Below are 25,803 nucleotides of genomic sequence, written 5' to 3'. Positions count from 1 at the left end.
AGTTCAAGGGTTTGTTTACAAACTGTAAAAATAAACCAACTAACGCCGGAAAGGCGGTTTTGAAAGACAGGCGGATCAATTTATTACAGAGGGGTTAATACTTGTGTCTTAGCCTGGAAAATTTATGGGTGTAAAAAGTGGGACAAATGAGCTGTTAGAACTAACGACCCACGGAGTAAGGGACCGAAGGATTAAACACTCGGTTCTCAAGATCTTGTGCTTGCTGTTCTTACAATCGGTTTTGTTTTAGCGACAGACAATTTCTCAATAAGAGCAATTTATATCACGCAAAAATCAACGACTCGAGCGAAAAAAAGTCACTCAACGTCGAATTTCTCAAGCGAGCGAAGAAATAGAGTAAAAAACGATTCAGAGAAAATTTTACATAAACACGCACACGACTACAAAAGTAGCTTCAAACTTCGTTGGAGAGCAATTGAATACTCCTTGAACATAAGCCCGCAAAACAAAAAAGTGAGTTGAGCGTTAGAATTCCATCGGTAACAGGGATGTGTTCGGCCCCTCTTTTATCGCAACTCATCGAAACCATGTTCTGAAGAGTTATTATCCTGAACTATAAATAATATCACAACACTTCGGAAAGTTGCTCGCCAGTAATGTGCAACAGCAGCACAGGCTGATCATCATTCTAGATAATGATTACATAACCAATATTATGCTAACGAAGTTGAATCTCTCGTCTAATGAACGTTATCCTTATTAACTCACGAAACTTGCATCCTACCTAAAACGTCTATTCTGCTGCCCATTGTTATTTAATGAGAGCATGAGCCGATTGTTCAATATACCCAGAATATTCGGAGAACATTTGTAGATATTTTGACTGATCAAAAAGCTCTCCTAGTTTGGCAAGTCAACTCAATGAAAGCAGCAAGAAATTCAAAGTTATTTCAGCAAATAGGCTGCACTGTCTATACTGTTTGAGCTTGAAAAGTCGCCTGTAGTATTCGATGACGTAGTTTGGTTCGTATTGTAAGGACTTAAATCTGCCTCTCGACTGTCAAATGTAATATTTTGACTTCGGGCGGCCTTGATAGTCGTGCTAGGGCCAATAGGTGGACTCACGACTACATTCCTTGGCTTCTGGTATGAGGGCAGGATTCTTCCCAGGGTTTTGGAGGCGTAGTGGGGGTGGTTGGGCATTATGGCCGTGTTAGCTGGCTGAGATAAGTTTCGGCTATGTGAGTTTAAGTCATAAGGTTGAGCACTGAAACACAATAATCTGCAATTACCAACACATCATAGCAATTATAATGACCCACGGCTATCTTAACGGAAGCTCAGAATAGAGATTTGGTGTTTAATTGTAATAAAATTGGTCTTAATGTTGAACATGGCGATTTTAATGCAGGTTTTCCAGTGCCAATGAATTACGAAATCAAAAACTAAGTTAAGAAAAAAGAACTCTACAGAATCATATTAAAATAAATGTCGGTCAAGCGCAAAACAGCATTAAAAAAAGAACACAGGACTAATATAATTGCTATTTCGTTTGAGAGCAATAAAACACAGACTAACTTCGGAAGAATTGCTTTCGAACAACTAATGGCAGCTCAAATCTATTGCAGCCTGCTTCATTCGGGGGCGGGGTTAATTCACTAAGGGGTGTTTCAAATGACGTCATTAGAAGTTATTATATACCGCTATAATCACTGCTAAAATTTAAAGTGAAAACAAAGACACCAATTTCTGCCCACTTTTCACTTTTAGTAGTGAACTGCAGCCACTTGAGATCAGCTGCTGACACTTGTAAATGAGAGAGAAATTTCAATTTAGTAAAACGAAAAAGTCATGGACGCAAAAATCACTGGAAAAGTCAAAACGGACCAGCGCTAACTAAATTTTGCAGTAAAGAAAAAGTTTCATTTCATTAATTATTCCCAACTTTGCTTGAGAGCTATTAATGAGGAACACTAGTTGAAATTTTCTAAAATTAGCAAAAGGTTCAATCTCTTTTACGCGCTCCACGTGCGGGTTACGAGGCAATACTCTCTGAACTCTGCTTCGTCAAATATAGGTTATGTTACTCTGATGAATTCACTGGTACTTCAGAGATCTAGCATTTAAAACTGATACAGCGTGAAATAGAGTTACTGCTAGATACTGACCCGGATTCGAAGCTAGACATTCTCTCCTGAACATGCATGTGATGATTATGATGAGGCTGAAGAGGGTGTGGTCTGCGTCTGGTGGTTGAGCTGTCGAACTGATGACTACTGGAGGAGGTTGACACTGAGTGCGAGAGTCTCAACTCGTGATTTCTGCTCTCGGGTCGGCGACAGTGCAGACGCTGGATGCAGTGCAGCACATTGAGAATTTTCTAGAACAAAAACAAAATCTCAATGTCGCCGAAAACCTGAAATCTGTCATTACAATTAGCATTGAATTGGGTACAAGAAGGCATTCTGAAATTGCAAGCAATATTTAAAAGAATGTTAAAACAGCATCGGATCGGCGTCATCGATTTAAACTTAAAACAATCAAAAGAAAAATTTAGCTACTTCGGAACTTAATTCTATGTTTAGAAGAAAACGGAGCCTCTACTCTTACTTTTAACTTGTACCAGCTGGTTATAAAAGAACTTATGCGTTCAACAAAACAGCCGGAAAATTGTCAGAAAATAGCCGCCGTTGACCCCCCCCCCCCTTAATGCAAATCGGGATCGAAAAAGAAAAAAAAGAAGAGATTAAAAACGGACGGAATTTTTTCAAAGTGTCAAAAGTGTTCTAATTTGGTTTGAAGTCTAAGTTAGATTCTTAAATTAAAATTAATTCAGCTTCTAAACTGAAGGCTATTCAGATCAAAACCACTGCCAGCTAGTATTTTCACTAGTTAACTTTGATAAACTAGTGCACCATGACTTATTGAAGGGTTTAAACTGTTTCTTTTGATTTCGCTCCTTTGACCGTATTCACTACATTGCGTAATTCAACGCGTGAAAGAATTTAAATCCATTCTGTAGAAACAGTGAGTGAGGTAAGACAGAATTCAAACGTAAGTTATGTAAAACGAAAAACGCATTGAAAAGCAAAATGATTAAAATATAGCTGGCAGATTGCAGGAAAATAGCCGCAATAGCTTAGTAGATCTGCAGTCTCAAAAAACAGTAAAAAGACAGACCAAAAAAAATCGTCTTTTCATTGAACGCTGATATGTTATATTTTGATTTAAAATCTGATTTTGTTGCCTCTATTAGCTGCTCTCTAATAACCTTCATTTAGCGTGAGGCACACCCATTTGACCTTATCTCTTTGAATTAAAGTAAATAAAAGTCAATTTCAAAGTGAGGAAGTCATTTTTGTGAGTGCGGTAAGTCAAGTGAGACCAAAACTTTAATCACGCAAATGAACAAAAAAACTCGCTCCACAAAGAGCAAAAAATGACGTCACACACGCACTTCAGTTGAAATCGCATGAACAAATGAACAAAAAGCAGATTTAAAGTTGTTGTGACGTCTTATGGTCGTAACAGAAATCGCGACGACGAAACAAAAAAACAAGAGAGGGCCAATAATAGCCCCAGCTATCGCTGTGCGGTTATTAAAAACATAGCAGGACAAGTTCTGAATTGGAACCGAAACAATTTTCAGTGACTAAACAAAAAAACAAGACATACACATTGCTGGAATTTGATTTGGAAAACCCCTTAGAAAAAAAACAATCAATAAATATGAAAAATAGTAAGACGAAATGAAGTCTCTGCAAATTGTAAATTGAATAGGGAATTGAATTCTCTACAAAGTTTAAAGACAAATGAGCTACAAATGAATTGACAATAAGCTACTTCCAAACCATTTTTTTTAAAAACACTTATTTGGGTCAAGCCTACACCAATTCAACACCTTGCCGATTTATACAAAAATAGCGAAGAACGAAAAAAGGAAAAAAAGTTTCAAATTTGTACTGTTTTTCATTGAGAAGTGCCCAGTCTGGCTTCCAGTGACCTTAAGCATCACCTCTATAGAAGATTTGAATAAAAGATTGAACAGTAAAAATTGGTAAAAAGCACAAAAAAAATGAGAGAAATTAGCAAAAACAGTAAAAACGGGACAAAAATCTGACAAAATCTGCTTAAATATTAATCAATAATGGTTACCAAAACAACTCAAAACAAAAATCAAAAGGCAGAAAAACAACTAGTTTGAATCTTAGACATCCCCAAATACTACAAAAATCGGTTCAAACAACTTCAAATAAAAAATCCTGCAAAATTTATGAAATGTTTGATATTACGAGAGTACAGAGCCAAAACAGCTCATCATAAAAGGCTAAGAAAATTATCTAAGATTAGAAAACATGACCGACTATCGTCGGGCAAGCTGCTCTCAAACGACCGTTCGATTCGTCAGTAGCTAGCTACGATTTTTAGCTTAAATTAAGTGGCGTGATATGAGCGCAGCGGGGGGGGGGGGAGGTGAGGTTGATGCAGGTGCGGTTTCTTTGGTTGCACGGGGCTCTTAAGATCTCAACGATGAGCAGGACTGGGTATTGGGGGTTGAAGTGAAGGGGCTGATGGCTGCTTTGGGGGGTTCACACCATAAGAATAAGTCTCCCAAACCGTTTCTGTGATTCGAATACTAGGAGATGAGTGAGCTGAAAGGCTCTAAGCGAACTTAATGCACTCTGGGCGCTACCTGTTTATCTCCTTTTGGAGGACGAAAATTCGAATGGGTCAGAGGAAAAATCGGTCAACCGAAATTGCATAGAAAACCACAGGACTAATATGATTGCTAAAAAAAATTTAGTCAGATTAATTAAAAAAAAACAAAAAACTGCTGTTTAAATGTTAAAATAATTTAAAACTTCTGTGTTGTCATTTGTTCTCAAAAGAGAAAGTTTAATACCAATAAAAATGTAATCAATTGGTATCAGAAAACTCCTTATGAAATAAGCGTCCTTTCAAATCCCACACAAAGCAGTAAAACAAAACAAAAAACGAGAAATTGTTAACATTCGCCTAAAACTCAGCAAAACAGCTTAAATTCATGTAAACTGTTATAAAAATCATATAAGTTACGAGACCTTCAAAGAATTATCAAGAGAACCATAAAACATAGCCGGCAGATTGCCGGAAAATAGCCGCGATAGACGCTTGTGGCCTTCCGTGAATTGAAATAACTAAAGAGACAAAATAGACAGATTGACCAGACTCTAATACTCAAGAATTAGGGCTTATACATTTGGCACTACTTGGATGCACACTATTGATCTTTAACTAGTAAATGTTCATAAAATTTAATGTTCAGTAAGTGATTTCAGATTTCATTTTTTGAGTGAGGTAAGTCACGCATTTGACCAAAAAACACAACAAATGACGTCACGTACACAAATTTTAACTGCAAAGCAGTAGAAGTCACTGTAGTCGTTGAAAAAGTCAAGTCCAGGGAGTCAGGTCGTAAGAATCATCGATGGAGACGGCGAAGTAAAAAAACACTATGTCCCCAATAGTCGCTATTGCTTTGCGGCTATCAATTATAACAATATCATAATCGAATTGCTAAACCAAAAAATTCAGAAAAAAAAACAGTTTTAAAAAGCCGCACGCGAACAGAAAATTTTGCTCGCTTACAGAATTTTTTTCACACCTCAAATTTTTGCTCTCTCGAAAACAGCAGCATGGACAAGAAAGCCACTCTCTTTTCGCTCCAATCTTCAATTTTGTTGAGCACCTAAACCGCGCCAATATTTTTTACATGTTTCATTTCGTGCTTCAAAATTCACTCTAAAAACTATTCAAAAAAGGACATCTCAATACTTCGAGTCGTAAATAAAGAAAGAGCTCCAACAATTCGAATTCTTTGAATTGTATAAAAGAGCGCCCAAATATCAGCAGTTGAGAGGCTGACAGCGGCTCTTAATAGCCCGATTATTCAGTTTTTAGTTAATACCGTTTCTTTTTCAATTGACAATCACCAAAAAGCCAAGTAACAGCAACCAACCAGAGGCAGAGATTACACTATTTATTTATTTTTAGAACGTCAGACAAGAGAGCATAACCGATTAACGCCGGTCGAATTGCTCTCAAACGACCGGAAAGCGGTTAACGTCAGTGCACTCAGATGCGGATTAAGCTCAGGGAGGCTACCATTAACCATAAGGGGAGTGCATTAGGGTGGGGGGGGGTTGCGCCGGGATAGGCGGAGGAATGGGATCTGAATGTTGCACCGGTCGAGGTGGTGAGAGTTCAGTGAGGGGGCGTCCAAACAGCCCAAAAAATCCCTTTCATTTATGCCTTTCATGCCTTCTCGGCAACTCCAATAAACTGTACACTTATAGACACTAGCAAAGAGCTCGAAGAGAGCTGCTCAGCGATTTAATACCCAGCGAACTTAACCTGTTTATCCCGTTTTTTGACGAAAAATTGGTCAAGCAGAAAATCACAAAGACAGCCGGACTAATATAATTGCTACAAATTCTGTTTGAGAGTTAAAAGCCCTCCCTTCAAAGGGTAATCGTCCAAATTGGGATGTCAAGCTAACTCCTATGTATAACTACAAATATTGCCAACTATACAATTATTATGTTCAATAAAAACAGAACAAAATTAACTGATTAAATATAAGTTTTTGGATAAAAGATTTCTATATTATGAAATATCAGTAAGATTAAGAACTTTTCGTCGAGGTATCAGGATTATAAGACGAATTAAAACGTTCCTCCAATACTTTTTTTAAAAATTCTAATCCTAAGATATCATGCTCGTGAAAAGTAAACATCATAATAACTGTGGAACTCTCGTCTAGTTGACTCAAAAGCGGTATGATTTGAATTCCTTTTGAGTTTGGAATTCTTCGCCTTTTCACAATAATACAAGCGTTAGGTCATTGGGATTAGCTTACCTCGTGTGGTATGGACAACCTCTCCTCGTAAATACTAGCCAAGTCCTGAGCACAGTAAATCTCTTCAGGGTCCGAGTCATTCCCACTATCTGACATCTTATCCCTGCTATGGTCACTTCCACTAGCACCTGTCGTTTTCCATTTCCTTTTCCCCAATGACCAACAGTCTTTTCCAATTTGCTTGAAAAAACTATCTCGACATGTTCCCGGCCTATTTGATGTCTCAAGCGATGTATGTACTAGTGTTATCTTCAATTTACTGTTTGAAAATTCGGGCTTTTATGCGGAATTTTACGCAAATTTTCTAGCTAAATTTCACATTTTTTTTTGCCTGTCGACAAAACGCCCTGTCGGTCAATAGGGACTCCACTAGGTATTGTATACAAACAATAACAGTGTAACATTGATGGTCTGATTCTACAGGGGAAAAGGAAACTGTCCCGACCTGGCATCCTGGACTTCAAAGTCACAGGAAACGAGAGCAACATTGTGGGTGTAATCTCATCTTTCGTCAGCTCCTGCATAACTACATTATAAACATCATTTCCTTCGTTTTCGTGTATAATCCCCGAGTCATTTTGTTCCCTAAGGTAGTTTCGGATAGTCGATGCCTTGCTATGTACAGTTCCATCGGCCTGCCAGTAATTGGGATCCATGGAAAAATAAACATGGGCAGCATTCGGGGCATCTTTAAGGTTGTTCACACTGGATAAGATTTCAGCCTTGACAATTGGGATCGTGATTCCCATCAAGTCCAGGTCATTTTCCTTCAAGTGTTTGCATAGTTCGAAATCATCGTAGCCGTTGTCAATGAACAACTGGGTGTATTGCTTGAAGCCTATTGAACTGAGCCATTGCTCGATTCTTGACACACTCATAGACAGATTCTGAAATTAATTTGGAACGCAATTCAGAAATAACCACCAATATTGAATTATCTAGCCCAGTAGCCAACGCATTAAGATCGTGTCCAGCAAAGTCATCAGAATGTAAATCACAGATTTATCTAGATTGATTTAATTCGATTAGATTGATGAGTCAAAACTCTTTAACCAACTGGCACTTTTATTATCAATCGGTTAAGTTGACACCAATGATTAGCTTATTGTTCTAATCGTAGTTAAAACCGGCACTAAATCTTATCCGAGCCTCGGATAATTACAAGAACAAAATAATTAAAAGAGTTTTGAGGACCACATTGAAACTATCAATATAAGACTGGACAGTTTGCTATATGTCATGTCGGGCGAAAACTAATTGATATAACCTTTTTCTAAGAATATCTGCTAAAGCAATCAATTTTGCCATAAAGATTAGCAAATTCTTCAAAAAAGACCAAGCCACAAAGTCCTTGCCGCTACTCCACCGCGGCCGTCTGTCTCGCACACATTCGGCTTTGATCAAAAAGTGATGAAAAAACAAGTCATTTCTTTTTGGCGTCCAGTAAGTCTTTGGCTTCATTGATTTTAGACGCTATGTAAGGTGAGCCTCCTTTATCTGGGTGGTTTGCAATCATAAGTCTCCTGTGGTTCTCTCTGATTTTGTTGGGCGTCGAAGTCATCGGTACGCTCAATATTTTACATGCCTCCGATTTCGACATTTGTCTCTCAAAGCCACCCTTGTATGCCTGAAATGCACAAAAAAAATATTTTTCAAAGGAGCAAACGCGTTAAAAAAATAGCTGGATGAACCCAGAACGTGCTCCACAAGTAAAGGCATTTTATAAAGATTCCAGCCTCAAATATGAAATTAAAACTTACCAAGCTATCAGAATCTCTGATATCCACTAGAGGGAATTGGTTTTTCTCATTTTTTAAAAATTTGCATTTATTTACCCCCGAAATGCTAATATTTTGCCAAGAGCTTGATGCTGGATTTTTACAACTCAATGTTATTGGTTCATAATAGTCTAAACAAAATGTCAATTGAAAAAAGTCTCTCTCCAAGGGGTAGTAGATCAACTTCGGGCGGTGAGCCACTCCGAATATCCTAATATATAAATACAAATTCTGACATTAGTTAATGATCACCATAGGCATATTCGTGAGAGGAAAGTAAAGAAAAGAAACGATATACTGATGGTGAATTGAAATCGAGATTTGATATTCATTTGCTCAGAAACACACGACAGCGGCCGCCCTTCTTATGTTGTGTTTCAACTTAATGCTTCATAAGCGGAACGACGGCAAAGTGCTTTCCAAGGATGCAGGTATGGAGCTACGCTTTTTGGTGCCCTAAGGCAGGTTATCACGTTTGAAAACGATATTTTTTCTGACTGATTCTTGCCCCGAACCACTGAATGGCTTTTTTACTCACACGACCCAGGGAAAATATTGGCCAGCGGATTCAGCTCCTTCATATCAAGGATACTCTTGCTAAAGCGCAAACAAAAAAATCACTCCGCTTTGATATCCAAATGAAAATATCTATGTTTTCTGAACACCTGACTTTTCCAAAATCTGAAGACCTGCGCCAATTTGACATCATACACTTCATTGAGCAGGTGACCGATTGGACACACAACAGTCGGACAGTGGCTCGGATAATTAGCTAGATTTCCTATTCATTAGCCCTGTCTCTAATAAAAGATTTAGACCACCTTTTCTTACTGGTGTACAGGAGGAGCCGGAGGAGGAGGATGACAGGAGGGAGAAAACCTAACAGTAGTTTACAACATGTAAATAATAGGCTAATTCGAATAGAACAGGAAAGAAAAAGAAAACAAACGATAACCTGGTGATGATTTGGAATAGACATTTATTAGAAAACAAATTAACAACAGCGGCGAGTCTTTCTATGTCGCGTTTCCAGTTAAGGCTTCACAAGAGCAGGTAATAAAACATTTATTTTTACTGGTGAGGACGAGGAGCGGGAGAGGATCGACGCTCACGATTGTTAACCTGCGTTCGTCCTCTAGCAGTTTTTTGGAAGGGTTGCAGGTTACACAGGAGCACATAAACTTCCTGCAGCACCTGTCTAGTTCGTTGTAGCCTTTACGGAAAAAAGAGGAGCATAACTGCATTAGAAGCTTTATCAGTTGCATATTCGTACGATGTTGAACAACTTCGTGGATCTGCAAACAATTTCTTGCGTTTTTTCCTTCTGTTTTTGGTGGCTGACATTCTCGTGGTGGACGAGTGTCGCCTAGGTTCAAATTGGGCAAAACAAACGGTTCAATTGCGTAATTACCTTACATTATTACAATCGGGAATTAAAAAAATTGGCACTAGGGATACTTCTAGTCATCATTTAGTTACAGATCGACTTTCTGCCTTTTCATTGAAATTTCCCACCTATTGTTCCCCATCTGTTTCTTATACCACCAATAACATGATGTACTGATGGTGAATTGAAATCCAAATTTGATATTCATTTGCTCAGAAATACACGACAGCGGCAGCCCTTCTTATGTTGTGTTCCAATTTAATGCTTCAAGCGGAACGACGGCAAAGAGTGCTTTCCACGGATGCAGGTATGGAGCTACGCCTTTTGGTGTCCTAAGGCAGGTTATCACGTCTGAAAACAATATTCGTTCTGACTGATTCTTGCCCCGAACCACTGAATGGCTTTTTTTACGCACACAACCCAGGAAAAATATTGGCTAGCGGATTCAGCTCTTACATATCAAGGATACTCTTGATAAAGCGCAATCAAAAAAATCAGCTTTGATATCCAAATGAAAATATCTGTTTTCTGACCACCTGACTTTTTCAAAATCTGAAGACCTGCGCCAATTTGACATCACACACTTCATTGAGCAGGTGACCGATTGGACACACAACAATCGGACTGGCTCGGATATTTAGCTAGATTTCCTATTCATTAGCCCTGTCTCTAATAAAAGATTTAGACCACCTTTTCTTACTGGTGTACAGGAGGAGCCGGAGGAGGAGGATGACGCGAGGGAGAAAACCTGACAGTAGTTAACAATATGTAAATAATAGGCTCATTCGAAATAGGACAGGGAAGTGAATGAATACAAACGATATACTGGTGGTGATTTGAGATTGACATTTACTAGAAAACAAATTAACAACAGCGGCGAGTCTTTCTATGTTGCGTTTCCAGTTAAGGCTTCACAAGAGCAGGTAATAGAACATTTATTTTTACTGGTGAGGACGAGGAGGGGAGGAGGATCGACGCTCACGATTGTTAACTGCGTTCGTCATCTAGCAGTTTCTTGGAAGGGTTGCAGGTTACACAGGAGCACATAAACTTCCTGCAGCACCTGTCTAGTTCGTTGTAGCCTTTACGGAAAAAAGAGGAGCATAACTGCATTAGAAGCTTTATCAGTTGCATATTCGTACGATGTTGAACAACTTCGTGGATCTGCAAACAATTTCTTGCGTTTTTTCCTTCTGTTTTTGGTGGCTGACATTCTCGTGGTGGACGAGTGTCGCCTAGGTTCAAATTGGGCAAAACAAACGGTTCAATTGCGTAATTACCTTACATTATTACAATCGGGAATTTAAAAAATTGGCACTAGGGATACTTCTAGTCATCATTTAGTTACAGATCGACTTTCTGCCTTTTCATTGAAATTTCCCACCTATTGTTCCCCATCTGTTTCTTATACCACCAATAACATGATGTACTGATGGTGAATTGAAATCCAAATTTGATATTCATTTGCTCAGAAATACACGACAGCGGCAGCCCTTCTTATGTTGTGTTCCAATTTAATGCTTCAAGCGGAACGACGGCAAAGAGTGCTTTCCACGGATGCAGGTATGGAGCTACGCCTTTTGGTGTCCTAAGGCAGGTTATCACGTCTGAAAACAATATTCGTTCTGACTGATTCTTGCCCCGAACCACTGAATGGCTTTTTTTACGCACACAACCCAGGAAAAATATTGGCTAGCGGATTCAGCTCTTACATATCAAGGATACTCTTGATAAAGCGCAATCAAAAAAATCAGCTTTGATATCCAAATGAAAATATCTGTTTTCTGACCACCTGACTTTTTCAAAATCTGAAGACCTGCGCCAATTTGACATCACACACTTCATTGAGCAGGTGACCGATTGGACACACAACAATCGGACTGGCTCGGATATTTAGCTAGATTTCCTATTCATTAGCCCTGTCTCTAATAAAATATTTAGGCCACCTCTTACTGGTGTACAGGAGGAGGGAGGAGGAGGAGGAGGATAACGGGAGGGAGAAAACCTGACAGTGGTGTACAATATTTAAATAATAGGCTAATTCGAAATAGGACAGGGAAGTGAATGAATACAAATGATAAAATAAGAAAACAAATTGACAACAGCTGCGAGTCTCTCTATGTCGCGTTTCCAGTTAAGGCTTCACAAGAGCAGGTAATAGAACATTTATTTTTACTGGTGAGGACAAGAAGGGGAGGAGGAACGACGCCCACGAGTGTTAACCCTCGTTCGTCATCTAGCAGTTTTTTGGAAGGGTTGCAGGTTACACAGGTGCACTTAAACTTCCTGTAGCACCTGTCTAGTTCATTGCAGCCTTTATGGAGAAAAAGAGGAGCATAATTGCATTAAAAGCTTTATCGGTTGCATATTCGTACGATGTTGAACAACTTCGTGGATCTGCAAACAATTTCTTGCGTTTTTTCCACCTGTTTTTGGTGGCTGACATTCTCGTGGTGGACGAGTGTCGCCTAGGTTCAAATTGGGCAAAACAAACGGTTCAATTGCGTAATTACCTTGCACTATTACAACCAGGACTTAAAAAAATTGGCACTAGGGATACTTCTAGTCATCATTTAGTTACAGATCGACTTTCTGCCTTTTCATTGAAATTTCCCATCTATTGTTCCCCATCTCCTGTTTCTTATACCACAAATTATATGATGTACAGATGGTGAATTGAAATCAAAATTTGATATTCATTTGCTCAGAAATACACGACATCGGCAGCCATTCTTATGTTGTGTTCCAATTTAATGATTAATAAGCGGAACGACGGCAAAGAGTGCTTTCCACGGATGCAGGTATGGAGCTACGCTTTTGGTGTGCTAAGGCAGGTTATCACGTCTGAAAACAATATTTGTTCTGACTGATTCTTGCCCCGGACCACTGAATGGCTTTTTTTCGCACACGACCCACGGACATTATCGACAAGCGGATTCAGCTCTTTCATATCAAGGATACTCTTGCTAAAGCGCAATAAAAAAATAAGCTTTGATATCCAAATGAAAATATCTGTTTTCTGACCGCCTGACTTTTTCAAAATCTGAAGACCTGCGCCAATTTGACATCACACACATCATTAGGCAGGTGACCGATTGGACACACAACAATCGGAGTGGCTCGTATAATTAGCTAGATTTCCTATTCATTAGCCCTGTCTCTAATAAAAGATTTAGGCCACCTTTTTCTTACTGGTGTACAGGAGGAGCCGGAGGAGGAGGATGACAGGAGGGAGAAAACCTAACAGTAGTTTACAACATGTAAATAATAGGCTAATTCGAATAGAACAGGAAAGAAAAAGAAAACAAACGATAACCTGGTGATGATTTGGAATAGACATTTATTAGAAAACAAATTAACAACAGCGGCGAGTCTTTCTATGTCGCGTTTCCAGTTAAGGCTTCACAAGAGCAGGTAATAAAACATTTATTTTTACTGGTGAGGACGAGGAGCGGGGGAGGATCGACGCTCACGATTGTTAACCTGCGTTCGTCCTCTAGCAGTTTTTTGGAAGGGTTGCAGGTTACACAGGAGCACATAAACTTCCTGCAGCACCTGTCTAGTTCGTTGTAGCCTTTACGGAAAAAAGAGGAGCATAACTGCATTAGAAGCTTTATCAGTTGCATATTCGTACGATGTTGAACAACTTCGTGGATCTGCAAACAATTTCTTGCGTTTTTTCCTTCTGTTTTTGGTGGCTGACATTCTCGTGGTGGACGAATGTCTCCTAGCTTCAAATTGAGCAAAAACATACAGTTCGATTGCGTAATTACCTTGCATTACTAACTTGCTTTAAGTAAAAAAAATTGGCACTAGGTACATCGACCGGGGCATTAATTTCAGTGTTAATAAACGATACTTCTAGTCACCATTTAGTTAGAGATCGACTTTCTGGCTTTTCATTGAAATTTCCCATCTATTGTTCCCCATCTCCTGTTTCTTATACCACCAATTACACGTTATGTTGTTATATAGCAGGTAAAATGTAAAAGATAGCACGCGCGTTTGAGTTTCGTGAAAGATAAATGCCCACTAAGCTGGGGTGGACGAGAATAGATCCGGATTTTCACTATTGATTCTGAATCTGTTCTTCACGGGTACCATACCTGTGAGGCTTAAGATGTAATGCTTAAGACGACCAATTTACGCCTTTAGTTTGGTCTTCAAGCCTGCTTTGGCTGAGATGTTTTGTTTTATCATAAAGAATGCTTTCCAAGCCTTGCTGATTCTTAGTCTCCAGTTCTCGGACCAGGAGGTCAGACAATTATACACAGGTCTTTTTGTTGGAGTACAGCTTCGAGCCCTTTTGACTCGCGAGAGGTTTTGATTTCTCCATTTACAGCCAGAATTCTACTTTTCCCAGAGTTCAAGTCCATTCCATTTCTTTCACTCCAACTTCAAATTTGATCTGTTACCATGTGAGATTCTTCAAGGCTGTTCCCTACGACTTGTGAAGTCATCAGCATACCACAACAGGGGACAACTTCGGTGAAATCAGGGGACAAGTTGATGTACAGGGTAAAATTAGCAGTGCAAGGATTGAAACTTGGGGCACTCCACCCCACTTAACTTTGCTTGGTTTAGATTTCATGCCACGAAATTTCACCATTTGTTCACGTTTGATGAGGCAGCTAGCGTTCAGCTTGAGAAGTTTTCCCACTATTCCTACATCTTGAAGCTTTGAAATTAGCTTCTGATGATCAATTTTGTCAAAGACTTTTCGGAAGTCAACGTTTAACGCCCCGATTTCAGACTGTTCATTACTGTCTAATAGGGCAAAATATGTATCCAAGTAAATCACAAGTTGTGGAACCAAGCAGCGGTTTTTCCGGAATCCGTGCTGAGCTTCTAGAAGTTCCTCATTAGGAGGTACATTTGCATAAAAATAGTATTTCAAAAAGGTTTGAAACAGTCGCAAGAAAACTAAATCCGAAATATCACCTCGCTCATTTTCCACAAGCTGGGGAACTGTCCTTTAATTGAGCATATCTGCAGGACTAGCCTGAGAGTTTTTGAAAGTACAGTGGCGTTTTTCAGTATCACATGTCTGTATCAATACCATCTCTGTCATCAGTATCAGATGTCGTCTGTATCGTCAGTACCAATGTCTTCCGGCCCACATGCTTTGTTTACTCTGTTGAGCTTCCCGTATTACCTTTTCGGTATTGCAAAGTTGTTCACTTGACCTGGTTGACAGAAAGTATTTTCATGAATTTGGCCAGTATATATTAAGACATAACAGAGGAAGTTGTTTAAAAGTTCGCGTTTCTTTCGATTATCTTTGGCAGATAACTGCTCGTCTGACTCTGCTGCTTTTTTGAAATGAATGGCGTGCGGCAGTTGCATTGATTTATTCAGTGTCTTCATTTATTTTATGGCAGGACATCCTTCTACTCGTGAAGAGGATTTCTTCGTTATCAGTTTGCTGTTCCGGCATTTTTCATTGAAGGAATTATTATTCAACATCGACTGAGCAAGATCAGTTCTCCAATGTTCCAAGATGTTCTCATCACAGAGTCACGAAGTTCTGCTGATTTTAAGATCGCTTTAGCGATAAATGTCAACTTGTGTTTTAGCCCATTTGTAAAAAGGATTTATAATCGGTTTGAGCAGATCAATCATAATAGGCATAGCCAGATTTTCAATCCTTTTTCACTCGATAGAATACAGCGAATAGTTCTGCATTATTTTAATTGACAAAAACAGCTGTTTCCTTATCTCCGCCTAACTGGGCGACAAAGATGAGTGACGCAAAAGTAAAACTGATCTGTTGTTTTCGCTCTTGTGGTCTTCAGACGTGTAGAACCCTTCGGCAATTGCTGGCGTTCAAAACTTCAACAAAAGCAAAAAAAGAAACATTAAAAACCGTTGAGCCGCTCCTCATGAAGAATAGCAGAGGACGAATTTTCCGTTGCTTCGTTGTTTCGCAACGGCCGACACCTCTGAGGTAGAGGAAGCAACTTCGAGACCGAAACTGATCTTTGTTCGAAGAACAGAAATAGTAGCAGTAGTAGTGGTTTTGAATCAGTCTGATTCGGGGCTTGGGTACGTCACTTCACAGCTAAGTCGACTTTCTGGACTGGATTGCACAAGAAAGTCCCTGAACATAAATTTAATGAATCTGCCTAACTCTTGATAAAGTAATTCCAGTAGATCTTGGTTAATTGAGATTTGTTGACTTCGCATGTTAATGTACATGTAAGTTTGGAAATTCTGTTTAAAAGACGGCTGGATCTAGTCCAAAAATTCTCGTCAGCCTTTTTCGTGCGTGTTTTTTGTACTTCTATAAAATCCTCTTGCCTCGTTTTTGTCACAGCATTTTTCCTCTGAATTTACTCTTATTGGTAGATCGATATCAAAATTCTCTTTGAGAAACGACAGTAAAAAAAGGACGTCATGAAGTTCTAAATACATTGAAAGTGGTGAAATCTTGAGGGTTTCCAGTCTGCTGGTCTTATAAATAGTGCTCCAATAATTCAAAATCCGAATTGTAGCTGTGCACTGAACTTTTTCACGATCCTTCATTTCAGTTTTGTTTGCACAATAGAACTAGGAAGCGTAGTTTATTAGCAGTAAAACATAGCCGGCATATGCATTAAAATTTGTTTTTACATTAGACTGCGTAGAGACGTTTCGTTTCAGGAAATAGTACGCTTTCCAGGCTTTTGAGCACCGGGTTTCACAATTAAGTTAAAGGTGAGTTTCGTTGACATTACAACTCCTAAATCTTTCTGTTCATTTTTGACTCCAGTTGTCTGCCATTTAGCGTAAGATTACAGTTGTTTTCTTTTTTGATAGGTAAAGGTAACATTTGTTTTCATTTAATTCCATCTGCTCTTTGCACCATTTTTCTATTTTTGTCAATAAAGGCTTGGAGTGTAGCTGGATCGCTTGTGACAAGTCTATAATCGTCAGCGTAGCCGAATGGTTCACTGTTCTACTTGTTGAGGCAGATCATTAATATAGATAACAAAAAGTAAAGGCCCAAGTAGCCAATCTTGGGGCACTCTGCTTGTTACTCTAATTGTTTCCGAAATCACTTCATAAACATTTACATTGCTTTCTGTTAGTCAATTAACTTGAGAGCATTTTAGGAAAAATCTCCAACGCCCAAACCCTGTACCTTATTCATCAGTGGCCAATGCGGGACGCTGTCAGATGCTTTCTCAAAGTCTAACTACAATACGTACAGTTCAATCGTGTTGCCGTCGTAGTAGTCATAGAGCTTGTTAAGAAAGACTAGCATTTGCGTGATGACAGATCGCCTTCGTCTGAATATATGCTGCGTGTAGTGTAAACTTGTGACAATTTCGTATAATTCGTCAAATATCAGTTTTTCTAGGACTTTTGAGATAATGCAGAGGTCTAAACTGCTCAATGTCAGCTTTGTCATTGTCCTTAAAAACTGGTACTTCAGGGGTTTTTCAAAAGGTCGGGAATTGGCCCCTTTACGAGAGCAGTTTTGAAAACAATTAAGAGAGACTTCAAAAGGCTTGGAAGTTTTTTCGGGATAAGATTCATCATGTTTTCGGGACCTCATGCCTTGTTTGTGTCTAGTTTTTCAAGGATTTGTTTGATTTTTGTTTCATCAATTATTACCTTATTGAAAAGGTTGGGTTTGAAATCGATAACAATTTCTTGAATTCTGTCAGTTTTTGTAAAAACAACGGTGAAGAACTTACAGAAAAACGTTGTTGTTTATCATTAATAGTTGTGCAATCTTTGAACCGCATCGTTTCTGGGAATCCGCTGTTTTGTGTATTAACGTAAACATTTCTGGAAGTCGGAAAATTTTCTTCCGTGGAAGTTTTTTCTTCAAAAGCCTTTTGATCTGCTTCAAGAGTTTTACGTAGACCTTTTTCTTAATCTTGATAAGTTTTGTCAGACTTGATCTTTTTGAGATTTGTCTCTTCAGAGTTGACAATTTCTTCATGAGATGAGAGGTATTGCTTTTTACCCTTGGAGGCAACTTAGATCTATGTGATGTGGTTTTAGGCACACTGTTATTTAACATTTTTTCAAGCCACTGATACCACTTTCACTAGTTCGTTAACGTTACTGAAGCAAAACGGTCGGAATGGATTTATTAAAAGCGGATTGTTTAGCTGTTTTCAGTTTACTTTATTAAATGCGCATTTTTGTCTCATTGGCTGTATTTCGCATTTGATTTCACATTGTAATGATACTATGTTGGCTCGATGGTCCGAGCTGTATGACCTGTTGAACTCATTGTTTTCATTTGTCTTAATAATCGTGTTTGGATTAATTCTATGATGATATCCAGTTGCTTTTTGCATTTTATCTTTAGCATTTCAGCAAATTTTAACTAACGTCGTTTTCATATTTGTCAATTTATGAGACTTGTCCAATTTGCTCTCAAAATTAATATCACCAGAGATTACTATTGCATTGCAGTGTTCCTCTTTTACCTTCCTGCCAAGGCAACCAATTAGTGCCAACACATCTTGATCTTCCCTCTGTAATGGCTAGTCTTAGGTGGATTGTAGAAACAACAAATTATTTATGACAGATCTTCGAGTTCAACTTTTCTGGCTACATACTCATTTCTGGTTCTAAATTCAATCTTTTAGGCGGTACGTTCTTTACTGAAACCATCACCCCCGTGATTTGTTTTGTGGTTGAGGCTATGTCGTTCCGATGAATGGTGTAACTTTCTGGAACAGAGCTTCATCAGGTATATCATCTGTGAACCAAGTTTCAGTCAGACAGATTATATCGATATTGTTCTCGCAACTCAGGCCTTTTGCAAAGTTAACTCTTCTTTTTAATTCAATCAAGCATCTAACATTTAAAGTCATTACATGTAAAACTGGATTAGCTAGTCAAAGTGAGTCGGAGGTTTTGAACATCCACCCATATTTTATCAATTCCTTGTTGCAGAGTGAGATTTCTTCTTCTTAGTTGCTTTGCATCTATTCCGCTTCTGAGAAGGGCTCGTCTTTTTTACAGGTATTCAATTTCAATTATTTGTTCATCGGGGTTTTGTTCTCTGCTGATGTATACGGGTTTTTCGTAGACTTTCAGCTTACGAAGAGATAGCAGAATCAATCGCTTTGAATAGTCACTGCCTAATTTGACTATAAATGTCCGATTTTTTCCGTCCGTAAATTTTCCTATTTTCTTAGGTCTGTGGCAGTTCAGGTGACTTTCAAATGCTTTGCTATTTCTCTCACTTCTTGAGGTCTTGTTCATACCGGTTCCGACTATCGTTAAATTTTAGCTCTGGGATACCATATAGTCCAATACCGTCAACTGATCCCGTTTATTTGTTTTATTTTGCACTGGTCTTGGTACCGATTTTTGCTCTGGAGGTGGCGCTGTTTGTGCATTAATGACTTCATTCAATTCACGTTGCTGGGCTTTCATGGCCAGGTTACTATTCTGAACCTCAGCTTTGATTGTACCAATCTCTGTCTTGACTTCAGAGATAAAATCCACTTGGCTCTGAGCTTTAAAAATTCGATCCAGTATTACAACTTTTTCCTTGAGGTTGACGCAATCTTGGCAGAAAAGCACGATGTTATTTATTATTGAGCTTATACCAATCATTGCTTCGTCATACCTGTGCAACTTCTTGTTAGGTGCATGCATTCTCCGCATGCAATACAATGAAAAACTGCTGCCTTGTTATCAATTATTCTATTGCACGTTTTGCATTTTCGATTGCCCACTTTTTGTACGTTACTGATGATTTGCTATAGTTAATTGTTTTCAACTCAATTTGGCAGTATTTCGTTTTGTATTTATTGCTGCGAGAACTTTTTATCTGGAAATAGAACGGTGCTTGTTTTGGCTTTCTGCCAGTGAAACCTGTCGATAGGTGACCTAAAGCCAGCCAAAACAATCACACAATGGAAAACAGAGAGGGGCTAGTGTTCTTTTCTTTCCTTGACAAATAGGCAATGAAACCTCACGAGAGTGACCTGGTGCCAAGTCAAGAAAAGAAAAACAATCACTACACGTACGATAGGGCGCCAACCTAGGCCAGTAAAGGCACCGCAGCCAGACTGTCGTGAGCACTGATATACGTTTGGTTCGTAATTTGCTGCTGTTTCGCTTGATAAATATTTGTATAATACTCGTTTTATCAGAATCGAGCGAAGTCCGTTTCCTTGCGTACGGTTCCTTGCAGTTTTCGCTGATCTTAGCAGTGCTCTGTTTGAGAGCTCTTGTAGATGTAGGCCCTGCGCTGCCAGTGCAGGCGAACACAAGCGTGTTAGGCGTACTATAATTAGTGGTAATTGAGCTAAAATTAGCTAGTAAATAATTAGTGGATTTATACAATTAGTTAATAAGCCTCAGCCTCTTCCTTCTAATCTATTCTTTATTTAAAAAACCGTATCATAAAAAGCGCCCCCTCCCCAATAGTGGGTGAATATGTTGAATGGTCCGGGGTCCTCCCAGCTCTTCGTCTTCATAAAGTAATCTGATTCTCGTATGAAACAATAAATCACTTACTATTGACAAACCACCGCCTAATGCCGCTCCTGTACTGCTTTTGATCAGAAGTCTGCCTGCTAGGCCAACTGCTGTCAATCCCGCTCCAAACAAAATTAAGGAGCTCATAAACTCTGAAGAAAGTCACTTGACAATATACTGCAAGTTGTTTTTGCACAAAACTGTTCCCAGAAAATTCCAATTCACAGAAGCAGCGCAAACTATGCAGGAAAAGACAGGTCCACAAATGGTACGGGAAAACACCTCATCTACACACTCCTCGTCAAAATTAAATGTTTGAAGACCAAATGATTAAAATCAACGGGATCTTTTCCGTTTGTGCCCCCCCCCCCCAGTACGTTATGCGCCCCCCAGTTACAGAGCACGTGTCATTACATAGTAAATCATTATGTAAAGTTATTGCACGTGCGTCTGGGGGATGCAAATAATATGCACCGACTAAGCTGGGGGGGGGGGGGCACAAACGGAGAAGATCCAATCAACGTTTAAGATACACAGTCAGCAATTTTTGCGTTGAAATTGCGTGAAATTGTCATTGGCTTATCGGCGAGAATTTATTTAATGTTATTATTGCCAATTAACATGCACAAAATGTTAGGGAGACGTCATTAATTATCGTGAGTAGTTTCAATCAACTTTCTGCATATATTCAAAAAAATTTACCGTGCCCACAGGCTGAAAATTCCAAAGGCCACAAGCTGAAATATGTACCCATTCTCGACGAGTCTTTAATAATTATGGCCTTGCAGTTCTTCTACAGCCTCGGCCCTCATTTAGAGATGCATGTTGAGCCAGTTAACAATCGGCTTTGATCCAGGGCATTCATCACTTTAACGCTCCATATTATAAGATGGTCCCGCGCTACTATTTCACGTATAGACACGGGTGCTCTTCGCGCAGCTCAGCAAATCTGAGATGTTTAGCAGTCGGCTTCAGAGTTACATGTGGGATCTTTCCGTTTGTGCCTTCCCAGTACCTTATGCCACCCCCCCCCCCCCCCCCGTTACAAAGCACGTGTCATTACAAAGTATTTCAAAGAGAGGTCAATTAGAAAGTCCCTCCCCTAAAAGGGTAGTCGGTCAACTCGGGGGCAGCAAATCAACTCCTAATCATATTTATAAATCCTGAAGCAGTCAAAATTTTTAGCATCAGATGTTAAAAAGGTAATTCAATTATAAAAATCTAATGTACAAACGTTTTCGCTATATCTAATTAAATGTATCAAAAGTTTTCGCTATATCTCATTGAAAGTTAAAAACTCCTTTTAAGGAATAGAATACAATATACCCGGGATTTTCAAAAACTCCGGAACAAAGATTGAGCTAGTTTCGGCGTAATAAATGTAAATAAAATGTTAATATGGTCTTAACTTTGAATATTTTCAAAATTTTTTTGTTATTTTAACTCATTTCTTAGAATTCAAGAGATAGAGTCAAAGACAAGTTTATAAACTTTGTGGAAAACTTCATTCGATTGTTAAACATGACGATGAAAGCGATGTTCCAAAAACATTGTTAATTCAATTTAATTTTTTATTGACAATTCCTTGTTTGCAGCTATATCTAGCATCATGAAAAATGCAACTTAGAGTTATTCTATAGTCTGTCCCATAAAGTTGAAATAAGCGAACGTTCGAAAAGCGCAAAAAACGTGCAATTGAGCATCAATGTGGTCATTTGAATGTCAATGTGTTTTCCATTAAGATTTCATTTATCAATTTTTTCTACATGTTTTAAAACTGAACTTTGAACTCTAACCTGTGGTTTTTGAAACGTTCGCTTAGTTCAACTTTATGGGACGCGCTATATTTACAATTGAAATGATTTCATTTCAATTAATTAAAAAAAAAACAGAAAAATAAGAGGTTCTGGGAATATTGTTTATCAAGAAAACAAAAAGTTCTGAAATTTCGTTTTCCAATTCGTTTTTAATATTTCATTCAAGATCGTTGAATTTAGATTTTTGAAGTTTTTAGTGGCTTTCTACCGTTTCGGAAACAATTTGGAACATTTCAATGTTTTGAATCGCTCAATAAAAATTTCGAATTGAGCAACACGATAACCGTTAACCAGTTTTTCAAAGTTAACTACTGGCTTCGGTACTTATCGCACGTGTTCAGCAATAGCCTCCTTTGTGCTATATGTATTGCTTCGAGAGTCATGATTTTTTGTGTCACATTGCACTGATTTTGTATAAGCCAACCAAACGCGCGTGATATAATGCTGACCTTTTTTTGATATTCTGCCATAGTTATATGTTTGCCCAAAATAGGTGTAAATTCATCCACTACCAAATATTTTGTAACCAGGAGCAATTTTACATTCTCGTTGAAACTAGATTTTAAGTAAGGCAAGCAGGTCTTTAGTTTCCGTGTTCTAAAGACCTGTGCAGGATGCGTTTTTTTCGTAGCTTTTCTTTAAGTCTAATGCGTGACTGGCCTCTATACTCAAAGAAAATTGTGGACTTATGTATTCGTTGTTTTTTAGGGCTTTGTTGGTTGCTTGTATATCGAAAAAGTGTCTATGGATAGAACCCTCATTAGTATTTTTCTTATGCTGGAGGTTTTTATTACCATTTACAGAGTATTTTCAATCTTTATCAACTTAGACTGCCTCGTCGTCCGAGAAGGCTAATTAATGTTATTTATCCCTTTTTTCCATTGTGAACTCCGAATTTTATGCGCATCGGTTCCTAGTTGAAGCAAATTATTGGGGTCGTCCTTTACTGTGCTAATTATTTCAACTAATTATCTTTCCAAATATTCTCGTTTGGTTGTCAGTTAGTGAGTGCTGAAATGCTAATCATACCAAAAAGTATCCCCCATTTTACTGATATGGCATCAGAAACGAAAAATGGAGAAAGTGAAAAGAAAAAGAATATCCAAAATAGATATGACAAATAGCAATCAAACATATAATCTGTAGGGATTAAATCAGTGTAGTGATTTGAATCAAAATTAGAAAATATATATAGAAACGTTTAGGATAACCGCCTCCCTTCCTCTACAAAAATTGCCATTAAAGCATCAACAGCAGGGCCATGGAATCATGCGCCACGGAGGCAGAGTACAGAGCTAAGCAAAAGCGCCAAACTTTTTTGTCCAAGTGTACATAATCACGTCTGAATACCATTCTTTTTCCTTATTGTTGATCCTGGAAGTTAATCTCTAGATGGTTTTTGATACTCACAGAACGGCTCCTCCGGTACATCAAAAGATTTACGGACAGAAAACGGTTTTCTCGAATTCAATTATCCTTTCTTTGTATTTCAGCTTCTTGATGGACTCGTGATATTTGTAGGAATCCGGTGTTCATAGCATATGGATAAGAGACTTTCACATCAAAGAATATACTGCTGAAACTTAATGCGAAGAAGTCAATAGCTTTGATATCTAGTAGATTGTCGTCATCAGCAGTGGTTCTTCTATTTGCGAAGGTTTCATCTTGCAAAACTGAAGACTGGGCTCAACTTCAACATCATTGCAGATCCCATTGAGCAGTTTGGCAAAGAAGTCACGGGTATGGATATCAATGTGTCTGATGTGCGCATAGCCATCTTTTAGGCAATGAAGAGCATTTGCTACATTAAAAATTTCTCCCAGGTGCATGTTGATGGCAATTTTACGGGATCCTATCCATATTTAAGGTCAGTTCCATCTCTGAACTGTCACATGGTTTAATCGAAATGATCCAAAGCCAAATACAGAGAGTAAGCTTCATTGCCATAGATGAGAACTTTAAAAGCCATCGTTTTCGCTCGAGCCTGTTTTTGTTATACATTTCGCATTTTCTGAAGGATTTTTTTCCTTATTAAATTCTGCATCTACAGCGTTTTGATTCTGTAACGGCTTACATATGCGAAAAGATCCTTTGTATTTGTTTGCACTGTCTTCAACTAGAGGAATACTCAGGCCACGTACTTCAACCGGAAGAGAAAATCCTCCAATATTTGTCATAGTAAGAAAGAGGGATAAACAAAGAAGAGATACGAAATTTTTCATTTATTTTCTGGCTTCTCTCAGCAGACTGTTCATGTTTTGAGTAGTGCTGGCAATAAATAATCCTATCAAAAAAGTAGTCCCAGCAATAAAAGTAGTCCTGGCAATAAAAGTCAATTTTTTGCAGTCCATTTGTAATATATCTGTACACCCCCATTCGTCGGAAAATTCTTTGGCTAGTTAGTTTGGTTCATAGAATTTTCCTATCATAAAAAAATTTCAGCTATCAGAACAAAAAGATTTACCCAGAAACCGATGACCATCAAAAAGATCTAAATCTATTCCCGAAGTTTGTGTTGCCCTTCCAACAAACTCCGCTTTTGTTATGAGTTGACATTTGATTAAACTATAACCAAATGCAACTCCTTCTTTATTGCACTTATCTAGCACGATTCGTAGTGATTGAAGGCTACCGACCACATTACTTTCATCTGCTTACCATTTATGAGTCAAATTTTGATCTTCAAGCAAGTCCATGAAAAAAGATAGTCACGCCGTACATTGGCATAGCTATAGGGTCACCTTGTTTTGTTCCTTCTTGAGACCTGGTTTTTTTAATCAATGTGAAGGTCTGATCGGGTCTTATAGGAGTTTCACACTGCCGTATAAATGAAGAGACAAAGTATTCTGATGTTCTTTAGAGCCAGATCTCCATTCAAGCTGTTTAATGGGTTCCTGGCAATAATCAGAAGGATAGTTTTACTACCTTTTGATTTTTAATAGTAAATGGGATTGGTTTCTAGCGATTTTGTTCCTTGTAGATTTTCCCGAGTCTCCCTTTGATTGTCTTGAATTTTTTTTTGTAAAAGTCGCATGGTTCCATTGTGCCCCGGTTGAGGGTGTGGGTCTATTTTTAGCTGTTCAGTTTTTGCATGATCACTTCAGTGTTTGCAAAAAAAAATTCTGGATGGTGATCGTTTTTAATTAATAGGCCATTGCATTTGATATGCATATATGTGCCGCAACAGTAGCACGAAAGACCAACTCCGCGGAGGTGAATAGAAAACATTGAGCAATCGTTTTGAGTACCTGACATTGTCAGAGAAAGCTGCTCATCAACTATAGATTTTTGATAAAGATAAAAAACTATGCATGTAGTTCATTGCAAAAAAATGTCACATTACGCAGTTACAAGGTAAACAATTAGTTACCGTAAAATGAGAAATGACTACAATCTCGACAAGAAAAAATGGTGAAACAATTAAATGATTTTTATTTTTAAAAAAAAGAAATTGGTGCAGAGCCCCAAGTAGTATTTTTTCAAGTAAATTAATTTATTATTTGATGTAGCAAAGTTTTTACG

At 38.4% G+C, this 25,803-nt stretch overlaps 2 protein-coding genes across 2 annotated transcripts; both read right to left on the bottom strand.

The window, feature by feature from the left end:
* Positions 1–780: 780 nt before the first annotated feature.
* LOC142337419 (uncharacterized) lies at positions 781–7,993 on the bottom strand. Its single transcript, XM_075386624.1, has 4 exons — positions 7,305–7,993; positions 6,860–6,987; positions 2,130–2,341; positions 781–1,228 (listed from the first exon to the last, which is right to left on the bottom strand). Exons 1-4 carry the CDS (start codon positions 7,735–7,737, stop codon positions 907–909), a joined length of 1,095 nt encoding a protein of 364 aa, XP_075242739.1. The 5' UTR covers positions 7,738–7,993; the 3' UTR covers positions 781–906.
* Positions 7,994–8,113: 120 nt separating this feature from the next.
* On the bottom strand, positions 8,114–20,637 carry LOC142337420 (mitochondrial import inner membrane translocase subunit TIM14-like). The gene is made up of 2 exons (XM_075386626.1): positions 20,504–20,637; positions 8,114–8,486 (listed from the first exon to the last, which is right to left on the bottom strand). The coding sequence occupies exons 1-2, from the start codon at positions 20,609–20,611 to the stop codon at positions 8,283–8,285; spliced, it is 312 nt and encodes a 103-aa protein (XP_075242741.1). The 5' UTR covers positions 20,612–20,637; the 3' UTR covers positions 8,114–8,282.
* Positions 20,638–25,803: the final 5,166 nt, after the last annotated feature.

The sequence above is a fragment of the Convolutriloba macropyga genome, chromosome 4 (genome assembly GCF_964194025.1).
Source record: "Convolutriloba macropyga chromosome 4, txConMacr16.3, whole genome shotgun sequence".
Classification (NCBI taxonomy): Eukaryota; Metazoa; Xenacoelomorpha; order Acoela; family Convolutidae; genus Convolutriloba; species Convolutriloba macropyga.
The sequence above is the reverse complement of the archived record's forward strand: the minus strand, read 5'-3'. Positions and strand labels throughout refer to the sequence as shown.

Coding starts and splice junctions, on each gene's coding strand:
- LOC142337419 (XM_075386624.1), bottom strand. CDS start 7,737: ATGAGTGTGTCAAGAATCGAGCAATGGCTCAGTTCAATAGGCTTCAAG. Junction 6,988..7,304: donor TTTGAAGTCCAGGATGCCAG/GTCGGGACAGTT, acceptor GGAAAACGACAG/GTGCTAGTGGAAGTGACCAT. Junction 2,342..6,859: donor GGTTGTCCATACCACACGAG/GTAAGCTAATCC, acceptor TTTTTGTTCTAG/AAAATTCTCAATGTGCTGCA.
- LOC142337420 (XM_075386626.1), bottom strand. CDS start 20,611: ATGAGCTCCTTAATTTTGTTTGGAGCGGGATTGACAGCAGTTGGCCTA. Junction 8,487..20,503: donor TAGGCGGTGGTTTGTCAATA/GTAAGTGATTTA, acceptor TGTGCATTTCAG/GCATACAAGGGTGGCTTTGA.